At 46.1% G+C, this 22,468-nt stretch overlaps 1 protein-coding gene across 2 annotated transcripts in view; it reads right to left on the bottom strand.

The window, feature by feature from the left end:
* Positions 1-7,541: 7,541 nt before the first annotated feature.
* The window catches only part of LOC144105589 (acetylcholinesterase-like), a 125,712-nt gene continuing 110,785 nt past the window's right edge, over positions 7,542-22,468 (bottom strand). For both annotated transcript variants that reach the window (XM_077638708.1, XM_077638709.1), the window contains one exon: positions 7,542-8,357. In XM_077638708.1, coding sequence (XP_077494834.1) covers positions 8,222-8,357 — 136 coding nt within the window. In that variant the 3' untranslated portion in view covers positions 7,542-8,221. The remainder of the gene's footprint in view (positions 8,358-22,468) is intronic.

The raw sequence follows: 22,468 nt of genomic DNA on the forward strand, positions 1-22,468 counted from the left end.
TTGATTTTTAGACCAATCGATCTGCTCTGCCTGTCTAACTCATTGATCATGATTTGCAGTTCACCTCCTGAGTGACTCAGCAAGGCAATGTCATCAGCAAATCGCAGGTTATTTAGGTATTCTCCATTTATTCTTATTCCCAACTGTTCCCAATTCAGGCCTCGAAATACCTCCTGTAAACATGCGGTGAACAGCATTGGCGAGATCGTGTCGCCTTGCCGGACGCCCTTCCTTATTGGAATTTTATTGCTGACTTTATGGAGGACTATAATAGTTGGGCAGTTGCTATATATATCTTCTAGTATTTTGGCATAAGGCTCTTCTGCCCCCTGATTACGCAATGCCTGTATGTCTGCTGAGGTTTCCACTGAGTCGAATGCTTTCTCGTAATCAATGAAAGCTATATATAGAGGTTGGTTATATTCTGCGCATTTCTCTATCACCTGATTGATAGTGTGAATATGATCTATTGTGGAATATCCTTTACGAAAGCCTGCCTGGTCATTTGGACGATTAAAGTCTAACGTTGCCCTGACTCTATTAGGGATTACCTTAGTAAATACTTTGTAGGCAACGAATAGTAAGCTGATCGGCCTGTAATTTTTCCGATCAGCTTACTATCCGTTGCCTACAAAGTATTTACTCGCAGCGATGTCGTAGAGGTAGAACATCCGCCTCGCGTGCAAGAGGATCGGAATTCAAATCCTGGTGCCGCGCAATTCTCCACCATGTTACAAAAAAAAAAAGAATCCGCGTGTCGATGGAATTGCATAACCAGGCCTGGAGTGCGGCCGGATCTCGGTGACCAGAACCGACAACGCACTCTCTCAACAGAGCAGGATTTGGCCACCCTGATGTAGTACATGACCACAACCTTCTATGATCAAACCAATTAACCGCCACTGTCGGCCGTGCTCAATTTAAAGCTGATAGCGAATTTCGAGATAAAGCGCGCAAAGTTACTAGAACATTCCGGAACAACGTAGAATCTGCTCTGCGTGACTGACATCAATCGAGATAAATCTAGTCGTGTCTTGCGTCGCAAACAAAACGATAAAGTGGCTTGGTGGCAGATTTAAAAAGGAACAAACACTGCAAAGATTGGCGGCAATACTTTCACGATCTTCCGGTTGTTTGCTTGATAAGTCACTTGATGTTGGTGTTCTTACTTTTTTATTTTTTTTATTTTTAAAACATACTGCAGTCATTGAAGACCAAGCAAGAAGGGCAATACAGGTCACAAAACATGCAATTCGGCGCCACCATTGGGAAGCAATCACAAAATATAACACGAACAGGGTGCAGTGCAAACACATGATATAAGGTAGAAAAGGGGAAAATGAATCGCAACCGTTAAAGCAAAAAAAATATATAAAGGAAAAAATCTGCACAGGGTTTTTCGTACACTTGCTTCAAAAACTGTTACATTATCAGCGGAAAAAAATCTCTTGGAAGAGTATTCCACTGGGTGAGAGTACGTGGAAAAAAAGAACCTTTAAATCTGTTAGTACGTGCAAAGTTTGGTTCCAGGTTGTGACGGTGGGAGTGCCGAGTTTGACGACTCATACGTGGATGAATGAACAACTGTGGATTGATGCCAAGTTGGTGATTGTTGAGCAGATGCACAAACCGCATCCTGGAAATCATTCGTCGGCTTTCTAACGTCAAAATGTTAGCACTCATCAGAGGCGATGGTGAATCTAATCGGCCATATGAATTGAATATGAAACGGACGGCTTTTCTCTGTACCATTTCTAGTTTGGTTACGTTTTTCTTCAAGTAAGGGTCCCACACTACACAAGCATACTCCAGCTGAGGTCTGATTAGCGTATTGAATGCAAGCAGCTTAACATGGGAAGGGGCTGATCTTAATTTAAAATGAAGAAAACCTAGTTTCTTAAAGGCTGATGCACAGGTTTTATTAATTTGGCTCGTCCAATTCAAGTGATTAGTTATCGTCGCACCTAGGTATTTATACTCGTCAACCTGAACTATTGGATATTCGTTGATTTTGTATAAAAACTGAAACAGGGTTTTCTTGTTAGTTACCTGAAGAAGGACGGATTATTTTTGGTTTAATTCCATAGACCAAAGGCTACACCACTGGTGTAATCACTGTGTTCGAAATGTTGTTCGAAATGGCACTATGTTCGAAATGTTGCACATACCTGCAAAAATTAACCGCTAGTACTCCGCACTGCAAAAGTAAAAAATTCGCTCTCTTAAAACATCAATATACAATTTAGGCGGAAAAATTTTATTTCAGTTGAAACAAAACATGGCTTGTAAAAGGGCTACGTCTTCGATGAAACGCAGAGAGGTTTGCACTATGTCGTAGCGTGGGAATGGGCTCTGCGCTTTGTGCTCCCCATTATCGATATGCTTACCACGCACATTGGTCTTTGTGCAACGAATGGACTGCTCGAAGAAATGCGCACCGCTTGTGCGAGTTTCATGCGAGGGCGATATCTGTTGTTTCTACAAGCTTACGCCAAATGGTGCTCGTTACATTCATGAATTTTTCCGAGGAGGCCGCTATTCGCATGTGCTGTTGCTGAGCGTCACAAGCAACCTCGAAAAATAACGTTGACATTCTTTTGATGCTGGGGCACATCGAGGTGAAGCTGATGTTATAAGTAGTTTTCGAATAAATCGTTCGGATTGTAGTGTTGACCCAGGTGCTGACATAGTGGAATAATAAAAACATGGCTGTGCGGATGGACTTCTCCCACCAGCGACGTTCTCCTTTCTCAGCAATTTCCTTCGAGAGAGTTCGATAAAACTATCTTAGATCAATGTGCAGCACCTTATAGAGCTTTAAAATGTAATGTTGATCTGAGTATGCCGCTTTCAGCATCAGTCTAGTCGGCCGACTGCAAGTATGAGCTTAAACGTCACAGTGTTTCTAAGTTTTCGCCTTTCGTAGCATACCACTCCTTGCAATAGTTTCATGTGCGTACTGTGCACTGGCGATTCTGAAGAGAAGCCTTTCAAAAATGTACAGGATGTTTCTCGCAACTCTAGGGAAGGATTTTAAAATGCAGGAGAGCACAGCTGGATGAGTCCAACCACGTATTATTTCCCGTCGTGATGTGCTCCTCGGGTTCTTATTTATATTCAGCTTAATTTTACAATTACTCAAGGAATAACTTTAAAATGTTTTATTATCACCTTCAGTCAAGTGCGCTTTGTTAAGTTGCAGGAGGGCTAAAGAGACAAGCCCTGTGTATTGTAGCAACGTATCTCTTACGTAGTCCTTTTTTCCAGCATTTAAATAAACCAAAGAAAACATGGTATTGCACTTCTGCACTACCGTAATGTTGCGCTGCCAAACGCGTGTTTAATGAACGAAGCACTTCGTCCTCACCGTTGTTCACATGTACAGTCGAGGCAATAAAAATTCTATTTATTTCAGGTTTGGCAAGTTTGTAATCCTGAACTTGCATCGTTAAATCACCGCCCTGCTTTTTATCCACCAATCTTCCAATCGCTTTTTTCAGGCGTCTACGACAGGTTCTTTCGCGTTACCTCATTTATTTATAAACCCTAATGCCTCAGGGAGACGGATTGTGCCTGTATCTACACCTGCATGGACATTGCCGCATTGCTTAAACGGATTTAAACACTGCACATGTATCATCTTCATGGTCTAGTTTTAGCTTCGCGTTCTAAGACGCCCTTACATCGCGTAAAACAGTAGTGAGCAACCTCTCGAGTTATCATAGAGCGATTCCTTCCTGATAAACCTTTTCCATTTTCTATACCGGTATAGAGCGTGCTTTTTCTCTGTTAATTAATCTAGTTGTTACTCACTGCGCTTGTAATCTGCCGTTCAAATCAGTTTAGTTCTCTGTCCTGGCTTCCTGCAAACCTACTGATTAATTTCCTAGTCATTTTCCGCCACTGCGAGTCTACGCTCTCTATGAACAAATGTTTCAATACCTTAGCTGCTCATCTGTTATCTTCCAATTACTCAGGCGCTCTTCAAATATTTTACTCTGAGCTTCCCGGGCTTTGAACGATGCACCGGACAAGTCCACCTGTACTGCCTGGTTTGCGCTTTTGCCTTGGGAACCTAGTGCTAATCTTCGAAAAGCTCTTAGATTTATTTCTGCCGCGAATCAAATTGTGCCCTTCGATGCAAGACCGCATTTTCGAACGTAAGCCCTGGCACAATTACATCATTCTAAGTAACTCTCTGTACTACATACAATATTGGATCACAATATTGGACAGACGTCGCCGTAGCTAAGTTCGAAGAGCACTGGGCACGAAATTCGGAGGTCGTAGATTCGGATCCCACCCGCGGCACGTGGTTATTTTCCTCCTGCTTTCCTAACAATTATCTTCAAAATGATAATCCCCATTAATCTCCCATTGATGAACGCCACAAAAAAAAAACATCCCCAATGCTCCTTGGTTTCGGTGACTGTTGGCTTCTGTGACCATACTAGGAAGCTATACAACAGTACAAACGAGTAAAGTTTTGCTACCTACCTTAATGGAATGCAAACATGGCGCCATGCTTATGCATCCTTATTCAGTCTCATCCTAAAAACAGAGCCAGCGGCGAAAACAAACCGGTAGCAGCACGGGAAGCCAGCAGCCAAAGTTGGGCAGCTGCGCTGCTCTCATGTGACCCTGCGTCGCGCGTTCTGTTGACCGTCTGCTAACCCAACGGTGGCGTAGGCGGCAGGATTCGTTTGCTTGGGCTTTGCGTGCTTGTTTGGTTGCTTATTATTGTGAACAAAGCGACGTAACCTTAAAATTAATAGTTCGGTGCATGAAAAGGGTTCCACTGAAGCTTTTGTGGCAGTGAAACCCGCTGTATCAAAGAATATTCCTGGGCGAGTTGGTGACAAAACATTGTGACAAAAAAAAAACCGCTGTAACCCCGCTGACCCCGCTGTAATTAACTAAAAAACCAAAGCAGAAGAACCTCAAAACAAGATCATCACCGGAAGTAATCTGGCATGACAACGTTTGCTTTCATCCTCAGGTTTTTAAAGCTTGGTTTCTTAATATGGTTAAGTAAAAATTCAGCACCAAAATCTCAAAAGCTCGGAGGTGAAACTCTTCCATGTCGATGCACCACACACAGGCGACTGCTGCACACGATGGCAACACTGAACAAAGATGTGAGAATGAGGTGTAAGCACGCAACGAGCCAGCGACCATGGCGACCAAGGGAACGTCACTCACCGCCATTATCACACGACTGACCGCAAGCAGACTAGCCGTCAGGTGACGGTGCGGACGGCGCAACATGGTGTGTAAAGGTGTTTATTCGAAGCGCTGGTCGGTGGTCGTTGGTCGACGGACGCACTCACAGGCGTCACTCGAAACACCAGCTGCACTTCATCTACCTCTTCGTTGCGCTGCTTGAACTACTGCTGCTACAGGTGTTTTTTTTTTTTGCTCCGTTTGGGACTTTTTGAACTTTGAGACCAAGAAACATTATTTCAAAATGCGAATTAAAAGAATAGATCCGTCTTACATCAAATGAACAGCTTATTTAATCCATTTTTGCCCGTATCGATAACGTAAATGGTTTCACACATGTAGTTTAAAGTGCGACGACAACCATTTAAACTTAAATTGAGATAGATTCTTGTTTGCCGATTATAGCCAGCCTATCTGAAAAGTCTGCTGTGGCCTCGCTCACACACTCGTCCGCTCAAAGTTTTGGCGGCTTCTTTTATGCGTGATTGACACTCAACAAACTGTGAATACATGGCGAAGTCACCGCTTCTCTTCTCAGTGCCGCTTCCTGTGCTGCTTGGTCGCTGTACACGAAGCTAAGCAGCCGAGCCTAATCAGAGCAGAGAATATATCTCGTTTTAGAAAGGAAACTTGACCATAGCAGTCCACGTTCATAGCATCATCAGGTTAAATAATTTTGTTAATGTTTGTCTTTGTCAGACATGCTCTTAAGTCCTAAACAGATATAACATGAAGCGTCAGCATTTTATGGCGGGCAAGTAGAATTAAAACAAAAATTCATGGCGAAATGTTTTCGAGGATCCATTGAAACTCGGTGGGTCCATGACGGTGGCAGCTTAGGTCGGTAGACCAATCAACCATCGGGTTTTGTGCAATGAAAATGACTTTTGAAAGGTATTGATGTGGGCTTCTGGCGGATACACTGCATTATGGTGTCTGTGCATGCGCTCCATTGGTTTGTTTTAATGTACTGGTCACCAGAAGTGAGGCAATGTCCAGATTAATACTCCAGTGCATACTGCGCTGTAGTCCTAAATCTCCAGCACGCTATGAGTTACTGTACACACTGCTCCATAGACGTATGCAAAAGTCATGTGCACCGTAAAGGGCGTAAAGGGCTAATTCCATCTTTCTCTGCATGATATCGATAGCAATACTTTATAGAGGCTCCAAGAAGCCACCAGCGTGGTCGGACTACGCACCTTATTTGCATCATTCGGCGATTGTGAGCATTGCTGAACTCTATTGCGAAGGAACTTTATTGCAAAGGAGCATTTACACCGTGCTGCAGGAAGACCACCAAATCTGTCACTGAAGACAGCCTCACAAAGATAGACATTCGCGTATTCGCCAAGTGTCGATGGCTTGCACCGACATCGCAGCAGCAGCCGTGCTGGCGAACGAGGAGCGAATCGCCGCCTGCTCGAACCACCACCGCGGAGGCTGTGCGTGGTTCACAATCGTGACGTCACGTGACGGCACGTGCAAGCACATTTTACAGGATCAAAGATATGCAGATCAAATATTTTCACAAGTGGAAGAGAATCCCAAGAAATAATATATGGAAGTCGAACCAGAGAGGTTTTTCTTTTCCAGAGATTTTGAGTTGTAGACTGCAACGCAACAAACCACAGTTGTGCCTATACAATACAAAGTTTTTTCACTGGGCTTGCATTACACGCGAAAGCATCCACCTCGTGCACGAGGGTGATTGGGTTCAAGCTTCGGTAAAAAAAGATGGTTGATCTGCAGCCAGACCTACACTGCCGCTTGATTTCTCTGTATAGCACGGACAACAAGCTGCGCCTATATATAATAGGAACGCAGAGTTAGCTCGGGTATGAAATGTAACACGTTATCCGCCTTCAAACAATGATGATTGGGCAAGTACGAGTGGAAACCACAATTCTTCCGCCGTTCTAAGCAGCTTTCCTCTAAGCAGAATGTGCCCGAGAGACATCTTCAACTTCAGGCAAGACGCAATCCCGGAATTCACTTTTTATGCGAACTGAGTGTTCCCTTGTATATCGAGCTACCGGTAAAACCGTATTACAAACGCCTATTGGGCGGCAACAGAAAGATATTCCTCACTCAGAGGTCTCGACGATGCCGATCTAGTGCTGGGTCATGATGTCCTGCATGCATCCCTTAATTATGAAGGATAACAAAGAAATATTGAAGACTAGGAAAGTATTAAATCGACGTAAACTCAAAGTACCCGCTGATAAGGCTGAAAATTTTAGGCTGCCGAGAAAGCTCACAAATTAGGCAAAGCATAGCACGGCAAGCGACGAAAAGGATATGGTCGGCAAGGGAAGTTGATAACAAGCACGAACCAATATATTACACCGGCGGCTATCAAGAGCCAGAAATGGGAATGGCAGGAGATGTAAGGCGAATAATAGGCAGCCGGCGTTCTCTGAAAGTGATCTAACAGACACTATAGAATCATCATGGTGACTTGAGGGTAAAGTGATGACGTTAGTAAGTACATGCGATAGGGAGGGCGCGCTGACACAATAAAAAACATTAATCGAAGAGATCATTGTAAGAGGGCTTTGGCCTCATGTGGACTTGACGTGACTGGTGACAATGACGATTTCGATATACTACTCGATGCAAACGTCACGTCGTGTAATTTCGATGCCTGTCAGGTCACCCGCTTTCCAATGAGAGCAGCGCGGAAGGAACGTTCACCGGTCATCTGTGATGAGGCGGTCTTTACATCACTGAGGCTGCGGAACCACGCAGCTTTTCCTGCACCTGCGAGGATGCGGCGGTACCACGTGACCAGCGGAAGCCAGGATGGGCAGGAAAGCTAGCGAGCGGGGAGTACAAAAGCGAGGGATCGGGAAGGGCTTGAATGGGCACTTGCCGCTCATCTGACAGGCATCGAAAAATAAAACAAGCTTTGATCACACGCCCTTTCTGACGCGCTGGGTCGATGAGCGAGCCTCGCAAACTGCGCGTTTTCCGTCTAGGACGTGGCTGGAGCCGCTCAGATGCTCCACAAGCTGCAACGCGTGGAGTGGAAGCTGTCGACCTCGGTGGCGCTGTTGTTCCTCAACAGCAGGGAGACGGGTGCGCCGGCAGTGTACTTGGGCCAAGGAGAACGAGCTGGTGACTTGGGGACACTGCAAAGGCGGGCATTGCAAATAATGCCTCAGTAAAGTGAAGCCCAGGACCAAAAAAATTACGAGACACTTTGGCAACTAAAGTGTTGAGAGGCGAAAGCCGGCCATTCTGTGACAACTTTCACTATGCCGTGACGACTTCCGGTGGCTTAGACGTCACGCCCTTCCCGTGGCTATATCGATACCCAAATTATAAATATTTCGGAGACCTGAAGTATTAATTACGCTTAATTACACATTTCTCCATCTAATTTGACACAAATCCGACGTTTCCCTCTTTTGTGACAATTTTTATTAAGCCGTGACGACTTCCGGTGGATGTGACGTCACACCTTTGCCATGGCTATATTGACGACCGCGTTATTTCGACGCAATTTTGACATTTTTGCCTATAAATAACTAATTACTCTACAGTCATCAAACTTGGCTTCTAGGCTCATTGTTCCCCCACTATCTGAAGCAACCACTCTTTTTCTGCTCTCTCTTTTAGTTTCCGGGTTAAACGTGTGACACCCTCAGCGAACGGACGACAGTATGAGCCATCAAAGGTTTTCGCCTTAATAAAGGCACACGGCGGCCGACTCCTTCCAATATTTCTTGCCAGTGAAAAAGAAACGATTCTGTGATTATCGCTGCCTAGGCTGGCATTTGTTCGGCAGCAAGTTACCAACGCACTGCTGATAAAGATGCACTTAAAATGGGGATATTTTCTGGCCCCGCTACTCTATACAAACTCGCGATTTCAAGATCGAAAAGGACTCTTATTTGAACATGAAGTGAGGCTAGTTTGCGCTTTTGTTCACGTAAAGAAAGCTGCGTGAAAGGCGCGAACACAAGGCCGGCACTAACAGAGCTTGACAACTGAGTTTACTGATGTTTCGCCACCACATATGAGAAGAAAAACAGGAATACGTAAATGACCATGTGTGTGGTCTTGTTTATGGCTTCTTATCGCGTGCGATCCTCACGCTGGCGGCTGAAACACTACTTCAAAAGATGAAATGCATAATCCGGAGGCTGCGCCCTAAGTGCTTAGATAGGAGCAGAGACAGCAAAATTTTTAGTGCATAAGATTTTTTTTTTTTTGCACTGATGCTCTGGACAATGATAACGACGTAGAATACTCACCAACGACTGGTGAATAATTTATAATGCAATTTCTGGTAACCTTTCGGTTTCAAAAGCCGAACGACGATTGTGACGACACAGACGATATGAAGTGAAATGAGGCACCCAAAACCTGGGATATAATCGCTGCATATTCACATTTGTTATTCCTCCTATTGGATAGGCCTTGTTTTTTGTGAATAAAAACGAGGAAAGCAGAGATGATACTGCAGTTTTTCTATGCCTCACGTGACCTGAGAACGTATTTTGCGACACAGCCGTTGTCTGGCCGTTGAAACCGAAACAACATGGACGAAACAATTAAATAATGAAAAATTTACTGCGTGTTGGCGCAATCCACGTGGCTTCCTATGTTCTGTAATGGGTTTCGCGTCATTCTAACGACAGAAAGCACAACTATAATGAGGTGTCTCTACAGCAGACTTTAAAGATGGCACACATTCTGAGGAAGGCAGCCGCCAAATACGAGTACAAAGCATTTGTAGAGTTTTCAGCACTCTCCGAAATCGTGAAACTGCAACCCGCCGCGGTGGCTCAGTCGTTAGGGCGCTCGTCTACTGATCCGGAGTACCCGGGTTCCATCCCGACCACGGCGGCCGCGCTTCGATGGAGGCGAAACGCTAAGTTTCCCGCGTGCCGTGCGATGTCAGAGCATTTTAAATATCCCCAGGTGGCCGAAATTATCCCAGAGCCCTCCATTACGGCACCTATCCCTTCCTTTCTTCTCTTAGTCCCTCGTTTATCCCGTCTCTTACGGCGCAGTGCAGGTGTTCGCCAAGATGTGAGACAGGCACTGCGCCATGTCCTTCCCCAACAACCAATTTTCAATTTTCCCCGCATCACCAAAGAACAAGCCTTCAAACTGGTGGCGGCAAAAAGTAACGAGGAGGCCGACGAACTCGAGACCGCCGCACAGCAACTACCTCCAAGCGAACTGCCCCTTGCGCTGGAGGCAGTGCTTGCGGTCATCCAAGACCATCTCCGAAAGCAGCACCCCGACCCATGCATTGCAGGAGGTGAGCGCACTTACGCGGTCGCAACGTGCAATGATCCTCCGCGCGCATTGGATGCGTGTGGCCCGGGGAACGACGGGAGCGCCATGAAATCGCGACTAGTTATGTGTATGACGGATGCGGTGCAGTGGAAACACTAGAGAACCTGCTCCTTCACTGTGCCACGTTCGCCGACGCTCATCGCGATATGCTTGTGGCCTGCTGGGCGCCGGGCATACTTCCAGACTCGCTGAAGACGCTATTGCGGCCGCAGGGCAGCGCGCACCCGTGAGCGAACCACTTGGTGAGCCTCTGTGCCTTTCTCGAACAGACGGGCTTGACGTCCCGCCTGTTCTCCGTCAGGTAGTTACACGCAGTGACCGAACGCTGCGCGAGTTTCTACCTTGAACGATTAACAGCTGGGCGTCGCACCCCAGCTGTTGTGTGCAAAGTATTGTGTGCGTGTGTTTTTCCTTTCTTTTATTAACTCGGCGCGCGCGCAACTTGCACAAACGTATTGTTATGTAAATAGTGCATTAAAATGCACTATAAATAGCATGGTAAAAAAATGCAGCGCGAAAAAAACAAGTACGAACAGAAGTGGACAGGACAGGGCGCTGACTACCAACACATTTATTTAGAAAGATGAGCAGCTTATATAACGCAGACCAACACCCACGTGACCAAGAAAATAGCAACCGCGTTCAACTATCTAATACAAAAAAAAAACAAAACGAGGTGCACAATATCAAAGTGATACATATCTAGGTAACGCAAAGTCAGCCAAGAACCGATAAAACCGAGAGGACCACGACGAACCGTAAGGTGCACGCATGAAAAATGATCAGTCAGCGACCTTTTCCCGCCAATGCAGCACGAGGCAAAACGAAAACGAAAATAACAATATAGTCACCGAACACTAAGTAAAAGTCGAAGCTAAAAGCAGGGTCGGGGCCAAACGCATAACAAAACAATACAAAACGCTACGCAAAAGCTGAGTCAACCGTTCACAGTCAAACTGAGTTAAAAAAGTTTAAAGTTCTCTAGAACAAGAATTAAAGGCAGACGTGATTAAAAAAAAAACGACGTGTTTATAGTGGGCCTAGAAAACTGGACTCCTTGTCTAAGTAAAATTGAAGGCGTGCTGACGCACTTGTCTCCAGCTTTGGCTATCATCCTTGCCTCAATGATGACCCTTTCAATTTCTGTCCACGCCCGTGCTCTGACGACCGTGCGCGTGTAACAAGGTTCGCACCCTTTGCAAGACTTGCAATGGTCGTCCAGGTGCCCGCCGCTTTTGTTACGGACCCTCCGGCGGTGTTCAAACAATCTCTCGTTGAGACACCTGCCGGTTTGCCCAATATACACGCGTCCACACTTCAAGGGAATCTCGTAAATGACACATGTAGCACAATGTGTGAGTGGTTCTACATGTGTAATAGGGCAAACCTTTTTCTTTTGCTTTGTCAGCAGTGTACACACTCGTGACAATTTGCACGGGGCTGAGAAGACAAGGTTTACGTTGTTTCTTTTTGCAACCTTCTTTAAATTGTGAGACAGCTTGTGAAGATACGGGATGACGGCCAAGGGAGGTCGTTTGGCCTGTTCTAGCTTACCTGCGTCTTTGCCTGGCACTTTCAATTTCTGGAGAAGAGTCTCTAAAACGCTACTCACTAGTGTTGGTGAGTGGCCAGCACTGTAAAGACGTTGGACTTGGTTGTTAACACTGCTCTGCATCGTATGAGGACAGCTTTTTGTGAGCGCTGCCTGGATGGCAGAAGAAACAATGCCTCGCTTGATCAATTTCGAGTGAGCGCTGTCATGCGGAAGAAGACCTTTCTTAGAGCGAGGGTTGTACGTCCTACAGAGGTGGGTTTGTTCAAAACTAAAAAGTACGTCCAGAAACTGAACATCCTTGCCACTCGGCGCTTCAAAGGTAAAGGAGAGAGCCGCCGTCGTTCCATGTGGCGCTCTGTGATCAACGGGTCTCGCTCGTGACACCGTCGGAGGCGGACGCTTTTTTTCGGAGCTCCAGCGACTACGTCTGAAGCTAAGTGCCTTTTGGTTTTAGCGCTTGTACATGCTTTCGGGCAGTAGTTTTAAACCGAGTTAAGGGTAGAAAGGCTAGCGGAAGTGTGTGTGCCGAAGGTTTTTGCGTAGAAATTTTGGAAGGCTTTTACCTTGCGTATTGCTGAAAGTTTTTGGTGTAGGATTTTTGGCGGGCGTTTACGTTGCGTAGTGCCGAAGGTTTTTGTGTAGGAATTTTGGTGGGCTTTTACGTTGTGTAGTGCCGAAGGTTTTTTGTGTAGGAATTTTGGCGGGCTTTTACGTTGCGCAGTGCCGAAGGTTTTTGTGCAGGATTTTTAGCGGGCTCTTACGTTGACTAGTGCCGAAGGTTTCTTCTGTAGGAATTTTGGCGGGCTTTTACGTTGCGTAGTGCCGAAGTTTTGTGCAGGAGTTTTAGCGGGCTTTTACGTTGACTAGTGCCGAAGGTTTCTTCTCTAGGAATTTTGGCGGGCTTTTACGTTGCGTAGTGCCGAAGTTTTGTGTAATATTCTTGGCGGGTTTTTACGCATAGAAATTTTGGCGGGCTTTCACAAGGCGTAGTCGGCCGGACGATGGGTCGGCAAGCTAGGAAAGTTAAGGAGGACAAGGACGGGGAGTTAGTACAGTGCCAGGAGTGCGACCGTTGGTGTTACTTAGATGAGACAGGGTTCGGGAGCTTAGCCGAGGCGGGTGAGGCTAGCTTCGTGTGTAAGATGTGCAAGCGGTTTGGGGACGCCGTTCATGCGTTAAAAGGGGAATGGGAAGCTGGGTTTAATGCACTTAATGCGGACCGGCAGGTCGAACGAGAGGATCGGATTAAGCTGGAAGCTCAGGTCGCCGATTTGATTAAAAAGGAGGAAAATAATGCCGCCCTGTTGAAGCGAATGGTGGGCGAGATTAAAGAAGAGCGGCAAAAGCGGACCCAGCTAGAAAAACAGGTTGAAGCGCTCAGGTCGCGGCCGGCTGGGCACCCCAGTTCGGAGAAGTGTCAGGTGGAGGACGAGGCTCGTCGATCGTACAGTGCTGTAGTGCAGCGAGCATTGAGTGAGAAAAATGCGAACGAAATGAAAATGGTTAAAGCGGGCATGGAAACTCGCGACAATAGCGTACAGCGGCAGGAGAGTCAGCTAGAGCGATCCGGAGGCCAACAGATGGAATTAGGAAGCGAACGTTTGGGGCACAGGAGAGTTCTGGTGGTCGGGGACTCGAATGTAGCGAGGGTTGAGGGAGGCGTTCTGACGGCAGTGAAGGAAGACAGGCGGGTGCAGGTGGAGGCTCAGTCGGGAAAGTGCATGGTGGATGCAATGGCCAGAGCCCGGGAGGTGGTGGTGGGTAGCATGGATGGCGAACACCTTGTGGTCATCCATGCTGGTCTCAATGATGTACTGCAGGGGAGGAGCCAGAATCTTGAGACGCAGTTGGAGGTGGGGATGCGTAGGCTTAGAGAGGCCTCTGAGAGTGTGCATGTGACCATATGCACAATCCCAGAGGTCCAGAGGCAGGCTCGCGAAACGGAAAGGAGGGTCGTGGAGACTAATCGGGTAATTAGGCTATTGAGTCGACGACTAAGATACGAGGTGATGGAGGTCAACAGGGAAGTGTACGAGGTTAGGCCCCACCCTTTTGCACAGGATGGCATCCACTACGGTGGTGCCACTGGCAAGAAGGTGGGTAGTAGGATAGGTCGCCAGGCAACAGCTTTTTTGGGGGGACCCAGAGCTCTGAAGGAACCAGTGTAGAGAAGGAAGAATTAAGATCAAACGGACAATGGAACCATAGGGGAAGAAAGAGACGCAAGCGCCAGGGCCAAGTTAATTCAGATATAGGTTTCATTAACATGCAAGGTGGCAGGAATAGACTGAAATGGGAGGAAATAGAAGAACAGTTAAGGCAGGAGGAATTAATGGTATATGGTTTAGCGGAAACACATCTTAGAGACATGGAGCAACCACCCTGTAACCCAGACTACGCATGGGAATATTGCAATAGAACAGAGGGCAGCCGAAAGGGAGGTGGAATTGGGGCATTCATTCATAAAAGTATGAATTTTCAAAGGGTTAGACTGGGATGCAGGGAACATTTATGGCTAAAAGGAACAGTGGCAGGCAAGCAAACACTCCTTGGCTTTGTATACCTGTGGACAGGGGTTAATGCCAAAGAGGAAAACAGGAAAATGTTAGAATGTATTGCAAGCGACATTGATGAGCTAGGAGGACAGGGCGAGATAATTATATTAGGCGACATGAATGCACACATAGAAGACCTGGATGGGTACACGGATTCGACAGGAAGCATGCTGCAGGACATGTGTGACAGGCATGATTTAGTTGTATGCAACAGCACCGAGAAGTGTGAAGGGCTCATAACATGGGAGGCGGGGAGTCTGCACTCGACGATAGATTATGCACTAATGTCACAGAGGATGTATAACAGATTAGGGGTAATGAGCATAGATGAAGATGGTTCCAGAAGTCTAGGTAGTGACCACAAGCGTATCAAGTTGAGCTTCCGAAGAAAAAGCAATGTAGGACTGGATCAAGATAAACAATCAGGGGGAAATTTTTACTCAGAGAAGCAATTGGAAGTAGCAGCCAAACAAATCGAGAAAGTAATTTTTGAGGATAGTGAAACAGAATGGACTTATACCAAATTAACTCGATTACTGGAGCTAGAGCTAGCTAAGGTGGGAGTAAAGCTAAAAGGGAAAAGATGCAAACCCAAGAGTTGGTGGGATGAGGAGGTCAAGAGGGCAATAGAAAAGCGCAAGGAAGCATCCAGGGAACACAGATATTCCAAGAAGAGGGGGGAACCAAAACCCGAAGTAGACAGAAAATGGGATACCTTCATAAAGTGTAGAAGGGACGCATCCTATTTGATTAATGAGAAAATTAGAAGAAAGGGTGCCCAATGGATGTCAAAAGTAAATAAAAAGGATAGAAAAGCAGCCCAAAAATTCTGGAAACATCTAAATGCAATGAGTAATAAAACTAGGCTAGAACAAAGGTTTATTGTTACAGATGAGGGTATTCGACTAGAAGGGGATGAAGCAATAAAACACATAGGAACAAGGATGACGGAAAAATTTTCAGCAAAGCACGTGGTACATAATTTATCGAAGGAGGATAGACCGGTTACAGCAATAGCTTCACTTGAGCAAGGAGAGTGGGAAAGGGCAGAGAAGAAGGTTCCTAGTGGCACATCAACAGGACCAGATGGTATCCCGATTATGTTGATAAAGAAGTTAGGACCAAAATCCAAGCAAACATTAATACAGGTAGTGAACAAAATGATAGTGGATGAGAAAGTCCCCGATGAATGGCGATTAAGTAGAATGAACATGATATATAAGGGAAAGGGGGACAAAGCAGACGTAAGTAACTATCGCCCCATAACAGTGACGTCTGTGGTTTACAGGGTGGTGATGCAAATTATAAAGGATAGACTGCAGGCTTGGGTGGAGAACGAGGGGGTGCTAGGGGAACTACAGAATGGGTTCCGGAAACAAAGGAGGTTGGAGGACAATCTATTTTCATTGACACAGTGTATAGAAATTGCGGAAAAGGAACATAGGCCCTTATTGCTAGCATTTCTGGATATTAGGGGAGCCTATGACAACGTTACTCAGGAGCATTTGTGGGACATATTGGGCACATTGGATGTGGAAAATGGAGTAATTAATCTTTTAAAAGATATATATAGAGGTAACAGAGTGCTCATAAAATGGGAAAAAAATGTATCAGGGCCTGTAGAGATACAGCGGGGGCTTAGACAAGGATGTCCTCTGTCCCCTTTGTTGTTCATGTTGTACCTGCAAGGTTTGGAGGCCAAGCTAGAGGGGAGCGGACTAGGTTTCAACCTATCTTTTTTCAAGCAAGGGGAATTGATTAAACAGACATTACCGGGACTAATATATGCGGACGATATAGTGATAATGGCTGACAACAAGGAAGACCTGCAGAAGTTGTTAGACATATGCAGTACAGAGGGAGATAGATTAGGCTTCAAGTATAGTAAGGAAAAATCTGCAGTCATGACATTTAATGAAGAGGGCGGCGAGCATAGAATACAGGAGTTCGTGCTAAAGGTAGTGAATGAGTACAAGTATCATGGGGTGTGGATAAATAACAGTGTTGAGTATCTGACAGAGCATGAAAAATATGTAATGAATAAAGCTAGTAGGAATGCAGCTGTCATGAAAAATAGGGCACTGTGGAATTACAATAGGTATGAGGTGGTAAGAGGGATCTGGAAAGGGGTGATGGTCCCTAGTCTGACCTTCGGGAATGCGGTCCTGTGTATGAGGCCAGATGTTCAAGCAAGGCTGGAAATTAGGCAACGGGGAGTAGGGAGGTTAGCTTTGGGAGCACATGGCAATACACCAAATCAGGGGGTACAGGGTGATATGGGATGGGCGTCTTTCGAGAGCAGAGAGGCTAGCAGTAAGATAGCATTTGAGGAACGATTGAGAAGGATGGAGGAAAATCGGTGGGCTAGGAAAGTTTTCAGATACCTGTATATAAAGAATGTTGACACAAAATGGAGAAAGCGAACTAGAAAATTGACAAGCAAATATCTGGACAGCAGTAAGGGGGCAAATCAGCAATTATCGGTTAAGAAAAAGGTTAAAGGAACAGAGAGAGCTTTGTGGAAAACAGGGATGCTGACGAAATCGGCACTAGAAACATACCGGACCTTTAAACAGGAAATTGTCAAAGAAAATATCTATGATAATTGTAGGGGAAGTTCTTTGTTGTTTGAGGCCAGGACTGGAGTTTTGCGGACTAAGAAGTATAGAGTCAGGTACCAGGAGATAGACACTTTGTGCATTGCGTGCGGAGAGGAGGAGGAAACGGCTGAACACTTGATACTTTTCTGTAAAGGGCTTCACCCTACAGTGGAAGGCAGCGGGGCTGACTTACCCAAGGCATTGGGGTTTAGGGATAGTGAAGGGAAAGTGGATTTTAAGAGGTTAGAAGTAACCAAGCGAAGGTTATCTGATTGGTGGCTAAAAGCAAGACAGGAGTAAAATTTCACAAGACATGGCTAGGTGGCTTGAGCCACCGCCCGATGTAAAGGGTTCAGCCGTATCCATCCATCCATCCATCCATCAGTCCCCCAAAATGGGATTTGAAAAGGGCGACAATTTCAAGAATGACACGCTCCACAGAACTAGGTGGGCAACTTCTGAGGACGGTCATAAAATCATCCACATACCGGAAGACCGAATGGACCACATCACCCGGGAGAACCTGGCTAATGCGCTTATCGGCTGCCGCCAGGTAGATATCACACAGGACTGGCGCGATTGATGACCCGATGCATACGCCATTCTTTTGCACGAAGTACTGACCGCTGTACTGAACAACAGTAGATTCAAGGTAGAACTGAAGAAGGCGAAGGAAATTGTCGCTGCTCACACCCGAGCTGTTCTGGAAACGCCCTTCACCCGACTGTTGGATCACGTCGCGCACCGCTGCGTATAGACCACCATGCGGAACGGAATAAAACAAGTCTTCAACGTCAATTGTAAAGCCAGTCGTAGCATCTGAACTGCCTTTGAATCGCTGTAACACCTCTGACGAGTTCCTTACCAGAAAAGGGTCATCTAAAGGTAGGCCATTCAAGTGGCGTTGTAGGTAGGCACCAACTTCAGCCTGCCACGTACCTTTTTCCGAGATGATGGTCCTCAGAGGGCAGTCAGGCTTATGGGTTTTGCCTGTGAAGAAGACTTCCAAGAAGCAGTCTCGGGCCTTTTCTGCCGATGATCTTATTCTATCGAGATGGAAACTTGTCAGTAGCTTCAAAGCCAAAGTTTTCTGTCTGCTGGGGCGGAATTGTACCTTCTTGAAATTCTTTTCGAGCGCTACCTCAGCCTTCTCCTTGTACAAGTGGTCAGGGAGGATGACAAATCCGCCTTCTTTGTCGCTTTGCGGAGCCATAAGGTTTCCCTCCTTGAGGCGTTTAGCAATGGACACGATGGGAGGCTTAGCATGCGTGAGCGAGGACCCACAGCGACGGAGAACATCAACGCCATCCCCAATGACTCGTGCCTTGTCTTGCTCTGGTACTCGTTGTGCCATCTGCCGCACCATAGCCAGGAGCTGGTACTTGTTTGAAGGTGGTAGAAAGCTGAATTTGGGACCCTTCTGTAGGACCTTCAAGTCCTGAGACGAGATGCATGCACCTCCGAGAACGGTGACGTTGGTCGTAGACGACTTCACTTCCTTCTTCCTTTCTTGAAGGCGCAGACGGTACTGGTGCCATAGGAATACAGCCGATTGTGCTGCGAGCTTTTTATACTCATAATATCTGCAGCTCGCCCCCGTCGAATGTGGCCTCTGGGGCGCGAACACACCTAGCCAGTCTTGGAAAAGACGCACTTGTCTCCAGAGTTCTGACTTTAGAATCTTGCACATACGCCGAACATGCCCCCAAGACGGCTCCACAGGGCCGAACAATATTCGCACTTCGAACGGCACAATTTTCTTTTTGATATGGAACGAGAGGATCCTGGCCTTGCAAGTAGAAATAGCGATGAGGTTCACGCAGGTTATGGCTGCATTTTGCTTGCTCATGGATGAAAGAAAAGAGCCCAATGTAGAAGAAATCTGATGAACTAAAGCGGCTGTTTGGGCTTGTTGGTCAGTGAACATGGTAAAAGAATGCAGCGCGAAAAAAACAAGGATGAACAGAAGTGGACAGGACAGGGCGCTGACTACCAACACATTTATTCAGAAAGATGCGCAGCTTATGTAACGCAGTCCAACACCCACGTGACCAAGAAAATAGCAAACGCGTTCAACTATCTAATACAAAAAACAAAACGAAGTGCACAATATCAAAGTGATACATATCTAGGTAACGCAAAGTCAGCCAAGAACCGATAAAACCGAGAGGACCACGACGAACCGTAAGGTGCACGCATGGAAAATGATCAGTCAAACGACCTCTCTTGGCCGTCATCCCGTATCTTCACAAGCTGTCTCACAATTTAAAGAAGGTTGCAAAAAGAAACAACGTAAACCTTGTCTTCTCAGCCCCGTGCAAATTGTCACGAGTGTGTACACTGCTGACAAAGCAAAAGAAAAAGGTTTGCCCTATTAGACATGTAGAACCACTCACACATTGTGCTACATGTGTCATTTACGAGATTCCCTTGAAGTGTGGACGCGTGTATATTGGGCAAACCGGCAGGTGTCTCAACGAGAGATTGTTTGAACACCGCCGGAGGGTCCGTAACAAAAGCGGCGGGCACCTGGACGACCATTGCAAGTCTTGCAAAGGGTGCGAACCATGTTACACGCGCACGGCTGTCAGAGCACGGGCGCGGACAGAAATTGAAAGGGTCATCATTGAGGCAAGGATGACAGCCAAAGCTGGAGACAAAGTGCGTGAGCACGCCTTCAATTTTACTTACAGACAAGGAGTCTAGTTTTCTAGGCCCACTATAAACACGTCTTTTTTTTTAATCACGTCTGCCTTTAATTCTTGTTCTAGAGAACTTTCAACATTTTTGACTCAGTTTGACTGTGAACGGTTGACTCAGCTTTTGCGTAGCGTTTTGTATTGTTTTGTTATGCGTTTGGCCCCGACCCTGCTTTTAGCTTCGACTTTTACTTAGTGTTCGGTGACTATATTGTTATTTTCGTTTTCGTTTTGCCTCGTGCTGCATTGGCGGGAAAATGTCGCTGACTGATCATTTTTCATGCGTGCACCTTACGGTTCGTCGTGGTCCTCTCGGTTTTATCGGTTCTTGGCTGACTTTGCGTTACCTAGATATGTATCACTTTGATATTGTGCACTTCGTTTTTTTTTGTATTAGATAGTTGAACGCGGTTGCTATTTTCTTGGTCACGTGGGTGTTGGTCTGCGTTATATAAGCTGCTCATTTTTCTGAATAAATGTGTTGGTAGTCAGCGCCCTGTCCTGTCCACTTCTGTTCGTCCTTGTTTTTTTCGCGCTGCATTCTTTTACCATAATCACTGACCAACAAGCCCAAACAGCCGCTTTAGTTTATAAATAGCAGGCAGAAGGAGAAATGAAATGAAGAAGGTGAGGGGCCAGGAAGATGGGATAGGAGGGGGGGGGGGGGCGGTAATACACAGAAAAGCCATTTACACTCTACGAAATATTCTGCGAAGGCAGGTTCTTGCTCGTGCGACACCGAAGATCCGTAGCTGAAAGCGCAATTGAGGTGTCCACTGATACAGAGAGCCAATCATGCGTCTTTCTTTTCCTCTAAATCAACGGAGTCTTCAACGTTGTCCAAATTAACGCTAATGAACCCAATGATCGCCGGCGGTCTATTGAACTGAAATTTGAAAATTGGTTTTTGTGCTGTGCGATGTCAGTGCACGTTAAAGATCCCCAGGTGGTCGAAATTATTCCGGAGCCCTCCACTACGGCACCTCTTTCTTCCTTTCTTCTTTCACTCCCTCGTTTACCCTTCCCTTGCGGAGCGGTTCAGGTGTCCAACGATATATGAGACAGATACTGCGCCATTTCCTTTCCCAAAAAAAAAAACAATTAATAAACCAACCAATTTTCGAAGAAAGGAAATGACGCAGCAGCTTTCTCACATATCTCGTTTGACACACGAACCGCGCCGTAAGGGAATAGAAAAAGGAGGGAGTGAAATAAGAAAGGCCTAGCATACAAGTGAACGAAGCCCAGTTTCACTGTTCAAAAAGACAAGTTATCGCGCCAAATCGGTTCGAAATTCGATGACCAAATAATCATCGCCAGTATTCGATTAAAACACTGGATGTAGACGACCTGGAGTACGTAATATAGTGTGTTGCCAGAAAGACGTTACAGCTAGGCCTAGGCTCGACAGAAACTGAAAGCCGATGCGGAACACAAGTCTGAACGTAACGCTCAAGGGCCGAAACTCGCTTCCTCCGGTAATATATAGACCTGACCAGGATGAGTTAAGTGAAAAGTCAAGATATTTGGCAGCACGCATAATCATTCGATTCGAGTATGACAGCCTGGTGTTGAGTCCCGTGCACGAGCCAAACCGCCTACGAAACCTTAAGTAGCGATTCTTCTGAGCGTCAGAGGACACACCAAATTTGCAGAAAAAAAGCAAGATTGCCAGTATATGCAAAGAACTTCCACATCTTTACCCAACACAGATAAGCCATGGATGTCATTGCAATGTAGAACACTCAAACAAGGTGGCTCCCGAAAATGAAAATGAAAATTGTTTTTTGTTTCCCCCAAAACCAATTATTTTTGGGGAAAGAAAATGGCGCAGTATCTGTCTTACATATTAGCGGACACCTGAACCGCGCCTAAGAAAAGGGATAAAGGAGGGAGTGAAAGAAGAAAGGAAGAAAGAGGTGCCGTAGTGTAGGGCTCCGGAATAATTTCGACCACATGAAGATCTTTAACGTGCACTGACATCGCACAGCACACGGGCGCCTTAGAGTTTCGCCTCCATAAAAACGCGGCCGCCGCGGTCGGATTCATGCGAACCCGGGAACTCCTTATCAGTAACCGAACGCCCCAAGCGCTGAGCCACTGCGGCGGGTAAACGGAAAAAACACAGCGGGCATTCCCGACAGCCTTGTTTTACGGAAGTGTGGACTGGCACGGGCTTTGAGATGACATCAATAATCGAGCGATTCGGACACTTGCTGTAGCAAGTATACAGTAGACCCAACATTTCCCCGATCTAGAAGTGAAAACAGAAATAAATGGCGAACACGGTCAAAGGCCTTCGCAGGGTCGATCTGAAGCCAAGCAAGCTGCCCATCAGAGCAGGAACAAGACTTTAATGTGGACATTAGTTTTTATAGAGATGCTGGTCAAAATGAATGTCCGGTGGGGCTCATTCAGGACTGAAATTGCGTATTATAGGCGACGTGATAAAACTTTCGTGAAAATTTTTTAATAGACAGTTTCTAACATCATGGCTTTATACCCTTCCAGAGAACACAA

The sequence above is a fragment of the Amblyomma americanum genome, chromosome 9 (genome assembly GCF_052857255.1).
Source record: "Amblyomma americanum isolate KBUSLIRL-KWMA chromosome 9, ASM5285725v1, whole genome shotgun sequence".
Lineage (NCBI taxonomy): Eukaryota > Metazoa > Arthropoda > Arachnida > Ixodida > Ixodidae > Amblyomma > Amblyomma americanum.